Raw genomic sequence first — 13,399 nt, forward strand, 5'->3', positions numbered from 1 at the left:
TCGGGAATCGAACCCGGGTCTTCGGCGTGACGAGCGAACGCTTTAACCACTAGGCTACCCGACCGCCCCACATTGTGCATTAAAAAATATAGATGCAAGAATCAAGTAGGGCTCCAAGTATCACGCAGCACAAACGTACGCAAAAACGTACGCATCGGGCAACAGAGCGGACGAGAAGTTGTGCTTTTACAATGGTGTGGCCATGGACGATACAAAAAAACGAGTTCCAATACCATTAGTGCTATGCGAATGAGCTTCCGTGGCTTAAATGAATGAATGGAGTTCACTGCCGTACCTGTGGAAAACTCAAACGCAGCCAAAGGCAGGAATCCAAGCCCCGCCAAGGACGGGCGCGCCGACTCAATTTGGGTAGAGATGGTCGCGCCCGAGTCAGGAACACAATCTCCGCGTGAGACGGGCGCACCGACTCGGCTTGTGCAGCGCCAGCTTCGCTAAGAACAGGCATGAGTTGAGACGGTCGGACATCGCCGTTACGAAATTGGCGTGTCCCATCGTGTTTTAAACCAATTACCGACCTCGTCCATATTCGAATCCTCAAAGGGTTTTCATTGTACCAACGCCGTCAAAAGTAGATCATCGCTACGAAATTGGCGTGTACAGGAGAGCCACGGGGTGTTCTAAACCCATTTCCGTCTATGTTCTATTCTTCAAATGGTTTTCTTGTAACAATGCCGTCAAAAGACACCACTTGCGGCAGATCGCAGACACGACATTGGCGTGTGCCGATGTGTCCAGGGGTGATCTAAACCCAATTCAGACCTCGACCATGTTCGAATCCACAAATGGTTTGCTTGTACCAACGCCGTCTCTTGGTCTCTGGAAAGCCATGGAATGGGGGTTTATCGTATAATTATGAGACTCACTCGGAGGAGTCACGCCGCAACGAGTAGGAGGGTCGCCGAGGTGAGCGTCGAAGCTTGGGGCGTGAGCCTGAGTGGACCCGCCTCGGGTGCAGATCTTCCTTCAGTTTCTGGTGTCCCCCGCCGTGATATTGCTGGAATATTGCTAAAAGCGGCGTAAAACCATACTCACTCACTCACTCTTCCTTCAGTATTTGTACACAAATCTGGGTTTTACTAAAACCGCAGAGCAGTGTTACTTTTAACATGCAATCAAGAACAAAGAATGAGGTCCATATGGCACTATAACTTCATGCAAACTTTCAATACTTTTTGGGTGAAGAACCTTACCAGATAGGATCTTCAAGTAAAATTTATGTGAAAAAAAGTATCAAAATCAAAATCCAAGATGGCCGTTACGAAAAATATAGTTCCATAAACGGCTACGCGTGAAGCGCATCGCCGTCGTGGCCAGCGTGGAAAATGTCAGTTCCCCATTAACTAATCACATCGCCCTTGCATTGGGCCCTAACCGACCATGGGTTGGGTGCTAACCTTTACATATTCATGAGTTCAAATGCCATCTTGATATTTGTACTGGATATGATTCTTAGTTTGTCGGCGTCAAGTCGTGGGAATCCACTAGAGAGTTAAAAGATCTACCTCCGGATCCTGATTCACATTGGGCTCCAACAATAAGCTAATCCGTGTCATATAACTGCATAACGTAGTATTTAAAACGGCATAATAGCTTGCTCTCGCGTTCTGAAATACGCCCATACCAGTGAACGATTTCACTTTTTAAAAATTAATTTGTCTTTACGTCGACTGTCTCATATATTTTTATTTTGAAGATACATGTCAAGGTTAACATTGATGCTTCCTTGTATTGCACTGCGCTGTACATAAGATCGGACGATGCTCGTCTGATAATAAAGACACAAGTATCCCACAGCTGTATATCACAATGTGTTCGAATATGCCATATACATTTGTACAACCTGCGATGCGTCATGATAAATTAAATGGTTCTCCATGTTTTTAATTTCGGCTTCGGTTGGATGCTACTGTGTTCCCCGGATGCGCCAAGAGCCTTCTTTGTGTGTAGCGCCTTCTGTGTCAGTCGCTGGAACTCTGTCTTCATGATCTGGATCTCACCTTTGAGCTTTGCAATGTCTACATCAAGCTGACGCATCCGCTCCTCTGAAAAACGTGTTCAACCCATATGAAGAGTCACCGTAATATAGATGCACCTTTAAACGATTAAACTCAAAACGCTACAGAACCGTGAAGATTCGGGGTAGAATAGAATAGCCATAACATCAATGTTACAACTGGTGCATCTTGATTGAACAGTGGCAAAAACAACTTTTTTTCGAGTAAACATTTCTATTCTGTTAGTGTTACACAAATCCAATACCAAAGCCAATCGAGATTTATTTTGGGAAGTCAGTGTCTAGTCATGACGTTTTATTAATTCATGTAGCTAAGACTAAAATGTAATTTTCAAAAGTGTTCAAAGAATTACTGGAAATATTATTCATTTTAACCCATTGTAAAGCTATTCTGCATGTATATAACTGTGTAATTTGACATGCCGTAAGTGACCCGTTATCGTTCGGGGTAGAATGGTCTAAAGCAACCCATGCTTGCCGTAAAAGACGACTATGCTTGTCATAAAAGGCGACTAACGGGATGGGGTGGTCAGGCTCGCTGACTTGGTTGATGCATGTCATCGTATCCCAATTGCGTGGATCGATGCTCATGATGTCAGTCACTGAATTGTCTGGTGCAGATTCGATTATTTGCAGACCGCCGCTAATAGCTGGAATATTGATTAGTGCGGCGTTAAACAAGAAACAATACCTGACGCTACATCTGTTTTAACTGTCTTTGTTTTCAGAAAAAGAAAGTAGGGAGTGAGTTGGGATTTTGGTATTAAGGCCGCGTTGAACAGTATTTCAGTAATATCACGGCGTGTCGGCTTGTTGTGGGACAAAAAAAACAAGGGACAAATGACGCAAGCGTTTACCACTTTAGTGAATCCCAAACCAACTGGCATGGTAGGGTAGAGAGGATGACCCCGATTTCTTATTTTAAGTATATATAATATTTTATCACTGATCAGGGGTACAGAACATACATTTTTAATCGAAAACGAAACAAGAAACTTCCTATAGGTGTTTACATAATGTACGAAAAAGAACTTATAGATATAAATATAACATTTTTTTTCTGATTCAAAAGACCCGGCCCCTATAAAAACTGTTAGAACAGTGAATTGTCAGCTTACCATCCTGGAAATATATCAGTCGTCTTCTGGCGATGAGAAATGTAAGATTGCGGTGTAACTGTAATGATCTGTTGTGAGACAGCGTAGGTTCCATGTCACAAAACATGCTAGGCATTGGGGTGATTGTAGGCAAAGGGTCCAGGTCATCCACGCACCCTGCACTCGTTGATGGGTTCAGAATAAACGTTTCCTGAGACTGGAGGTTAAAACTTCCTGATGTTTGGCTCAGGGAACGACAGGCGTCGGTTTCTTCACTCTCGGGTTCGTTGATTTCTGGTGTGCATCGCCCAAGTTCCTCTGTGTCGTGTTCTGTTTCATCCATGTCTTCTACGGATTCTGACTCGGGTTCTCTATCACCCTGTCCAGACTCATTGTCACACTTACATCCGGTCGGGGTCGACTCGTCGGAGTCATCTGTTGATGCAGGACCCGAGGGTTTAATGTCTGTCTTTTTTATGCTAATCGTGGGCGTTGGTTGTATGTACGTTTTCATCAGGGGTCTGGTTCTTGGACGCATTCTTGACTTCCCCGTTGCCCGATGATTGTCAAGTACTGCTGCAGATCTTTTTGACCGGACCATCTTCCACTTCAAGAAAAGTAAATGAACAATTCAAATATGAATTCAAGGCGTCCATTGTGTATTCTTTACAATCAGTTTGGGGTAGTGGTTATGTTAGCGTTAGCTCGTCGTACAGGGGCGGTGGGGTAGCCCAGTGTTTGAAGGATTTGCTCGTCACGCCGACGACCCGGGTTCGATTCCCCACATGGGTACAAAAGCTGTGTGAAATAATACTAACTTACTCAATCGTCACACTGAAGGCCACGATCCCATTCCCACGTGTGTACAATGTGTCCAGCTCATTTCTGGCTTCCCGGCAGTACGGTTAGTGCAATATTCGTACCAACGGCTACAAACAGTTCAGACGTTTGACGAAGTGAGTGAGTGAGTATGGTTTTACGCCGCTTTTAGCAATATTCCAGCAATATCACGGCGCTGACACCAGAAATGGGCTTCACACATTGTACCCATGTCGGGAATCGAACCCGGGTCTTCGGCGTGACGAGCGAACGCTTTAACCACTAGGCTACCCGACCGCCCCAGTTAGACGAAGCACTGGACATGCTGTAATATTGATTGTTTGCTGGTCGCGCCACGCGGTGTCAATGCAGACATTATTGCATTTTTTGCTACAACTCTGCCACTACGTTTGTTGTTTAAGGACGCAATCGGATCGCCTCCGTGGTCTAGTGGTAGAGCGTCCGCCCGGATAGCGGAAGGGCCGATGATCGATACTGTTTACATTTTCATACGATACAGATGATGTCATTTAATCTTTGTAATGTCAGATCCGAATCTACACAAGGCGAATTTTGCTGACCCCCCTCCACCCGTTGGCCGACTTTGGACATTAGCACAAACATGCTGACCCCCTCCCCCACCCAACCGCCCGCTGACATAGAAAAAATATATGCCCCCCCCCCCCCCCCCCCCCGCACACACACACACACACACACACACACACTCTGAGAAACGCTCCTATGGGCCTCAGTGTAAGGTTTAGTTTGTCACCCACGCCCTGTACAACACTCGCTCACAACATAGCGAGAGTCGCCATTATCTCCTGCAGAAGTAAATAGACACCTTTCAACGAACACATATATAGCCGTAAGGTGTCGTCCAGTTGTACTCATTCTTATTACGAATAACGTTAGTTGGGGCCCTGAGCTGTTAGTGTTCTATAAGATAGTAATGTAAGGAATGGTTACACTACCTCCTTGTATACACCGTGGACCCTATATTGTGTCCATGTATACACTAATCAGGCTCGTCCTGTCCGCATGTCCTTCACCTTGCGTGCTGTATTTAAAGGTGAAGGTCGGCCTACTCAACACGGCTCATTGATTACAGCTATAACGATACCTTGAGGCTGAAGTTCATGAAGGTATTTCGAAATACAGGTAGATATATAGGATGGTCAGTTGCGGCTAATGTTCATGGCGACCCAGTGCATGTCGATGACGAGGTATATATCCGCCCCGTACATCCCAGGTTCAATGTGTAGAGTCATAAAGGCTGTGTCTTCCATGACATTGATGTTTAGAATTATTTGTTAAATAAGTGTAGGCTGTTTCAGTATGACACAAATAATAAGACCGTTTTATTACCAACGGATGCGTCTTCACACTGAAATACAGCATTTGCATAATTATTATGTATTGTTATAAATTAGATAGATAGATAGATCAATCACTGGGTTATCTGGTCCAGACACGATTATTTACAAACAGCCGTCATATTGCTGGAATATTGCTGAGTGTGGCGTTAAAACAATAAACAAACAAAACTACTACAACTACTACTACTATTTGAGTGTCGTATTTTGACACTGCAAATAAATAAATAAATAATAAAATTTTTAAAAAATAATAAAAAATTAAATAAATAAATAGATAAATGAAATAAAATAAATGAAAAATGTTTGAGTTCGGGTTATATTAAAAGCAATGTGACACACGTAATAAGATCGTTTTCATTATGAACGTCTATATTCACAATGAAATTATGTTTGCAGAAAGGTAAATAATCGCATATGTAACATAGTTTGAGAGAAATGTACATGGTAACAATCCTGGCTACAGTTAACATAGAATTGCACAAAACAAATATTGGCGAATGGCACAACACGTTTGGTAACATGACTCAATTTTTGTACCGTACCGGAGAATCTCTTGCACAGAGAGTGCGGTCGGGTAGTCTAGTGGTTAAAGCGTTCGCTCGTTACACCGAAGACCCGAGCTCGATTCCCGACATTAGTGAAATGTGTGAAGCCCATTTCTGGTGTCCCCCGCCGTGATATTTCTGGAATATTTCTAAAAGCGGCGTAAGCTCACTCACTCACTCACTCACTCACTCTTGCACAGAGATCCATGTTCTCATATACAGAAAGTAATATTAGCTTACAGGAGCAAGAGCTGGCGTTGGTCAGTGTATGCCTTTTCGTGAGCAGCACTTCGGCTGTGTTCACTGCTTGCTTTAGGAGGTGAGGATTGTTGAAATTGGGTTTAACGTCGCAATGCACTGATAAAGCGACGTGCATGCACAATATGTTGTGTGTGGCTGCTCGTACTAGTGCGGATTAATGCCGATTTATAGTGCTAGCCCACTGTGATACCATGCCGCAGTTAAACATGAATACCCCACTCAGACACAGTATACTGACTCCGAGCCGACCAGTCCTTGTTTTAAAAGCCGTGCGCGATGCAGGGTAACAACAAAAACCATCTTTTAACGTCTTTTTGGCTGACGCGTCCGGGGATCGAACCCCCGACCTTCCGCTCTCCGGTGACGTTCTACCACAGGACCACGGAGGTTGTCCCTGCTTTAGGAACACACGTACAGGTACATCAACATAGGTGTCCAGTGATAACATATTCTTAAAAAATGATAGTTTTTTATACTGATTTAAAAACATTGACGTAGCTTGTTATTAGGGACAGTTTTGCCGTGTGTGGGCGGGGTCCCGTTTGCTACGTCACAATGACCAAGATAGTGGGGGAATTAACTTGGTAGAGCTGATTAATCGGCTATCACCTTTAAAACAGAGAGAAGGCGGCTGAGTCCCTTTAAGTCTTTATTCGTGGCAGAGAGAGAGAGAGATATTTAAACAATATTACATTACAAGATAGATGCAGTCAATGACTTGTCACATTAAATATATAATTGACAACCATACATGAATTGATAGCGACTGGTTTGAACGTTTCTTAACAGGACTGTTCTAAAAAAAGGTACAAAAAGCGAATTGTGAATAATAACGGACTTGGAAGTAATTTATGCTAAGACATTTCATACAGGAACTGTTAAAATTTACATTTACGGCATTCTAGTGTTACTTGTGTATTTACATACAAATCTTTTTAACATACTGTATAATTTCAATGCCGTAAATGCTTAACCAAATGATAGACGTAGCATGGCCAATATTCGCATGAGACGGTATTTACGTGAGATTACCTGCGGGTATTTACCACAATGTACTCTTTCTCATGCTATGCAATGTACGGCTTTATCTATCACTTGGCATATCAACAGTTAATGTACATGTGAATTAATCTACTAACATCTATATAAACACACACACATACAACTAATATTCAAGTTGCTTTGCGGCATAATGAATGACATACAACTTATTCATAAATATTACAAACCATGGTAAATATATAGTTGCTTGCACAGGATATCATATAAGTTAAAGGCAAGGAGAATTTAACAAGAAAATAATGTTATCTTACCTTTAAAACAGAGAGAAGGCTGCAGAGTCCCTTTAAGTCTTTATTCGTGGCAGAGTGAAGTATCTGTCACTGGACTCCGTATACTAGTATATAGGGACTCAGGCCTTCTGTAGAACGCGTTAGTTACCTAATACTGAAACTATGATCTAAATCTGCCACATGCGTGGTGTATTAATTACAACTATTCGATAGTTACGAAGCGCACTGACCGCGTAATATCCTTTATAATCCACCTATCTGATACTAAAATAATGGTGCGACCGGCCACAGCATGTTACAGCCTGGCCACCTAGCTGAGGTAGATAATCCAGTCACTGGTTTGTGACGGTCAGTCACGTGCACGGCAACTGACTGTCATTATCTACAGAAATGTATTTAGGTTTAGCTAGTTGTAAGATAAAATATTGAGAAAAATACAAAACGTATTATTGAAATATGAACACTATAATTACGGGTTAATTATAGTGATTTTAGAACTATGACATACATGCTCTGTTATACTACACATTTAGACATCAATAATTGTCTAAAGAATGCCACAGTTTGACAATTTCAACAAGGGTGACTATTGTTTTCACACCATAATTTGTACACACACAAAGAGGCCTTGAAAAGTATTCGTTTGTTTGTTGTTTAACGCCGCATTCAGCAATATCCTAAAAATATGATAGCGGCCTGATATAATCGACCGGAGAAACCAGTGATTATTATGTTAAACGTCATCCGCCGATACGATGACACACAATCAACCATGTCACCGATCCTGAACACGCCTCTTGCGACAGGCAAAGGTTACTGGGCATCTATATTATCTCAGAATCCCAACGGGAGAGATGAGATGTTAAAAACAGGTTAACCCGTTGATGTTAAAAAAGCGTTAACTTCAGATTCAATAGTTACATGAAGATCAATGTTAATAACATTCAAAATACTGAATGTACCAAAATCGCGTTTAAGGACAATAGAAATACTCACTGTCTATTGAATTACACACTGATATATGATAAAAACATGGCTCAAATATGGACCGGACTGAACAGAATACAAATACACGAATTAGCAATCAAATGACAGAACAGAGCCCAAATTCTAAACAGACCATAAACACCATATGGTACAACACATACTGCTTACTTACGGCATGTTGTTTGTTTGTTTGTTTGCTGTTTAACGCCGCGCTCAGGACATTCCAGCTATATGACGGCGGTCTGTAAATAATCGTGTCTGGACCAGACAATCCAGTGATTGACATCATGAGCATCGATCCATGCAATTGGGATCGATGACATGCATCAAACCAAGTCAGCGAGCCTGACCATCCGATCCCGTTAGTCGCCTTTTACGACAAGCATAGTCGTCTTTTACGGCAAGCATGGGTTGCTTAAGACCATTCTACCCCGGATCTTAACGGGTCACTTACGGCATGTCAAATTACACAGTTATACATCATGCAGAATTGCTTAACAATGGGTTAAAATGATTAATGTTGCAAATAATTCTTTGAATACTTTTGAAAATTACATTTTAGTCTCATATACATTAATTGATTAAACGTCATGAAAGGACACTGACTTCCCAAAATTAAACGGACATCTCGATTGGCTTTGGATAGAAATGTTTGCTCGAAAAAAAAGGTATTTCTGCCACTGTTCAATCAAGATGCACTAGTTATAACATTGAAGTTATGTCCCATCTCATTTAAATTACAACCTCGATTCGGAAATTTCGATCTGATCAAAAGAAAACCCACACAGAACAAACATATTCTCTCGATAGTACACCATTTTGGGCGTAGACATCATGGCGCTCGGAAACGACAGGATGTATAAAACACAAACAAAATATAAAGCGCGGCCTTTATTATTCCATTCGGAACTGTTCGTTCACGTTTGTTTAGAGGTACAGAAAGATGTGATTCTTGAAATGCTTTGCTGGCTCCTGCTGAGAATTTAGAAGCTTCTCTCTGATTGGGTGATTACAAAGAACACCTGACGCGATCTCTGATGGAGGGGTTGTCAGGTCTTCACGGTGAGGTGAAATGGGGTTTAACGTCGCGTCCAAGATTATTGCACTTCTATAGCGACGTGTTTGTACGCGAGCTGTTTGTACTAGTCCAGACTGATGCCGATTTATAGTGCTAGCCACACTGAGATACCATTCCGCAGTTTAAAGACGTTGGATACAATAAGTGAAACCCACTACAACGCTCTGAGATGTATGACGAAGAGAGTGTATAGTATACTTGTACCGAATAAAAAAACCAATAATACCCTTCCATGCTATTTTTTGTTGTAGGTGGCACCCACGTATAGTGGGGTAGGCCTCAAATGCTTAAGCTGACTCTTTGAAACACATTAACCTCATAGTGTAATTAAACTTACTTTGTAGTATCTATTACTATTTAAGTTTGTTAACTACATACAAGTATGGTGAAAAAAGGATAAAAAATAGAAACAATTGAGGGAAAATAGCAACATATTTAATGTGGCTTGGGTATCAAAGGAGCAAGTACTCATGTAAATAGATATTTAGAAGATCAAAAGCCACTACAGAGTCACCATTTTCACGCATAACGTACAATATCCACCAAGCAACATAAATTTAGAAAAAAATCTGTAGGTCTCCTCGCAAATTATTGAGTATTTGCATGCCCAAAGAAAGCTAGGGGTGTCAATCCTGATACCTGAGAAGGGAGATAACTCATTATCTAGATATAATCAATCACATATTATGCTTGTCATTGAGTATTGTTTAGATATAACATAATAAGCAGGTTTGATGTTCCACAATGCTTTCTGTTTATCCATTAATAGCAATTAATTATTCATAAATAGCTCTGCTTCTCGTACCAAAAACAGAAAGAAAGAATACTTTAGAAATTCAGGGAGGACCTCTTATTGGTTTGTCGTCTCACCACGCAGAAAGGTATCTATTACTGAAACATCTTATTTTAATGTTTGTTTGCAGACAGGGACTTTCTTTATGCATATGAATCGAAATTTCTGTTAGGATTGGCAAAGTCAAAACAAGGTAATTTGGCCAAGAAGTTAAACTTAAGCTTTAGGTACATTGATGATCTGATATCGTTCAAAAACAATCAAATAGCCAATTACCTTCCACTGATTTACCCACCTTAACTAGAAATAAAGGAGACCAGTGAGACCGCCTCATCTGTTTCATATTTAGGTCTATAAATAAAGATTCAGAGTGACAAAACACTCTCCACAAGAATGTATGACAAGAGGGATGACTTCAACTTTCCAATAGTACTATTTGATAGTGATTCATAAACACATGCTCATGATATAGTCGGAATTGTACAATCGACTCTGCTTTATGCAGAGATTTCTATTGGATATGGAAAGGTTTTTGTCCCTTTAGTGGACACATATTTTGGTCACCTGCTATTCTAATACTCCCTGTCTAGACTGCCGGTTATACTGTAAACTATATTGTTTATGTTGCGACTCGTATAAGAAATACAAAAGTGACTGACAAACGTTATTAATAATATTCCAATTATACCACGATGGGAGACACCAAGAATTGGCTTCACACGTTGTACCTAACTGGAGAAAGGAACATGGGTCTCTTCGGCGTGATGAGTCAACACTTTCACAATTTAGCTGCCCAAATGCCACTGGTACCCTTATCACAACGGCCACCAAATATTTATACATCCGACAATTAATGGTCAAAAGACGCGTGTTTGATTGGTATTGTATTTGTTTGGTGTTTAAGCCGACGATTACGCACGGAGGTCAGTATATAGTGTTAGACATGCATACCAGTGGCTGCTCAACATTCCGTGCTGTTGGGGTAAGATGACTCACAATCAGTCAAGCCCGATTCCCCTACTTGTAGACCCTAACGACTAGCATAAGACACTGGAACCTGTCCGATCCGAAATCCCACAAGATGGAAATGCAGTGCTATACAAGAGAGGAAGTTTGCATTACATCCATCATATATCAATTCTATTATACCACCAAATACATACTAAAACGAACAGGACTGTAGTTCAGTGAGTGAGGCCAGGACAATTGAGTTGGGTCCGATGTCTTGTATTGGACTGATGGAGGTTGCGGCTGCCCTGTGGGGTTGTAGCCGTCACATGTGGTGAACCACCACCCAGACTGGTGGACGTTTGCACAGTTCGTATTGTTGTCGTTGTCGTTGTCGACATCATAAGTAGAAAACCTAGCTCCCAGAAACGCAGATAGCCCATCAAGCGCTTGTGAAGTATTGTCTTTGGGTGTTTCAGTGGACGTAAACGTGAAGTTATAACCTTCATTCTCACTGCTCACCTGAAATTAATCATTCTGCAGTTTTATATAGGGTATAAGCCACCTTCAGTATATTTGATAAGCCAATTATAGAGCAAATTGATGTAAAATGAAGTTACCACCAATACCCAACTGGCCGTGTTATGGTTGTTCACAAATATGACTGTGAGCGAAGTGTTGCATAAGGACTTGAGACAAGACTCCAGAAGTTTAATCAATATTGTTCGTGTAAAATTGACTTTGGCTGTAAAGTTTGAAATATTTTAAGTGCCATTCACAATACGCTTACAACACGTGAACTTGATGTTTTATAAATATCAAGAGCTTTAGTTTTGTTTTACTATTTTGAAATAATAATTCCTTCTCAGAATGTGTTCATCAGTTCATCAGTTGTTCTGGTATGATAATAATTAGCAGTTGTTTATGTTAGCCAAAATCAGCACTTGATAATTGTTTTTAAAATACTACAATTTAAATATGAATCGTTTAAATTTCATAAATGTAATTTACACAAACACAGTGTGACACAAAGAGGCTGTTTACAAGTATTTCAAATTCAAACTTCCTGCCATTGTTTCCTACGAGGTCCGAACCAGGGTAATAAATAGTGATGCGGTCCTTCCATAAGTCAGTTCCCACGGAAGATCCGCACCACTACTGATCCGGATCTCTCACTGGCGCTTGACAGGGGGGAAACTGGGTAAATTCCTTGGTTCTTCTCTCTTAGATCTCGCGTTAACACGATAGCTGGAGAGAGTCACTTGTTATTTGCCACACTACACTGTGTGGTTATGTTATACTGAGCTCGGGGTCAGCACGATTACTGAGTATTTTACTTAGCCAACTATATGATTTCCTCTGTAGATTGTAACTCTAATCGTCGAGTACCTTAAAATCGATGTAGTGATGTTTTTTCCAAACAGTGTTCCCATCTTCCTCAAGCTCCGTCCTTGCCTTCATGATATGTCGACGGTTGTTAGTTACGTAATGCAGCATATCCAAACCTGTCCAAAAGTTTTCTACAACATAAACATTGCAGCACTATAAGGTGAGTGAGGTGAGTCTAACGTAGCGTTTAAGATTATTGAATAAAATAGTGACGTGCTTGCCGATGTCATGATGTGTGTGAGTCTCTGCGTGTACTAGTCCTGACTGATGCTGATTTTATGGTGCTGCCCACTGAGATGCCCCGGCGCAGTTTAACATGAAAACCTCTACTCAGCCACACTCCGAGCCGACCAGTCCTTGTTTTAGCCCCTCAATGCCGAGCACCAGTAGGGTTACAACAAGTACCATCTTTTAACGTCTTTTGGTTTGACGCGGCCGGGGATCAAACCTCCTAGTTTCCACTCTCCCAGACGCTCTACCACTGGACCACGAAGGCGGCCTGTAGTACTATAAGTACAACTTGACAAATAGAGAGAATATCAATAGATGATTAAAGTAGCAAAACTCCGAAGCCGTGTCGACATTTTCCTTCTACTTATAATCATGAGTGAGTGAATGAATTGAGCATGGATTTGTGCAGCCTTCAGCATTATTCTGGCAATATCACCAGAAATGAGCCTCGCACATTGTACCCACGTGGGGATATAATTATGGTATGTAATATGTTGATATGCAATGAAATGGCAATATGTGTGTAGTGTATGTATTGTACATTC

General features: G+C 41.3%; 1 protein-coding gene across 1 annotated transcript; it reads right to left on the reverse strand.

Annotated features, from left to right (window-relative positions):
• Positions 1 to 1,684: 1,684 nt before the first annotated feature.
• On the reverse strand, positions 1,685 to 7,470 carry LOC124130334. Its single transcript, XM_046493571.2, has 3 exons — positions 7,450 to 7,470; positions 3,154 to 3,739; positions 1,685 to 2,063 (listed from the first exon to the last, which is right to left on the reverse strand). The coding sequence occupies exons 2-3, from the start codon at positions 3,731 to 3,733 to the stop codon at positions 1,882 to 1,884; spliced, it is 762 nt and encodes a 253-aa protein (XP_046349527.2). The 5' UTR covers positions 3,734 to 3,739; positions 7,450 to 7,470; the 3' UTR covers positions 1,685 to 1,881.
• Between the last annotated feature and the right edge of the window lie 5,929 nt (positions 7,471 to 13,399).

Source organism: Haliotis rufescens, unplaced genomic scaffold (genome assembly GCF_023055435.1).
Source record: "Haliotis rufescens isolate VD_foot unplaced genomic scaffold, xgHalRufe1.0.p SCAF_20, whole genome shotgun sequence".
Taxonomy (NCBI): domain Eukaryota; kingdom Metazoa; phylum Mollusca; class Gastropoda; order Lepetellida; family Haliotidae; genus Haliotis; species Haliotis rufescens.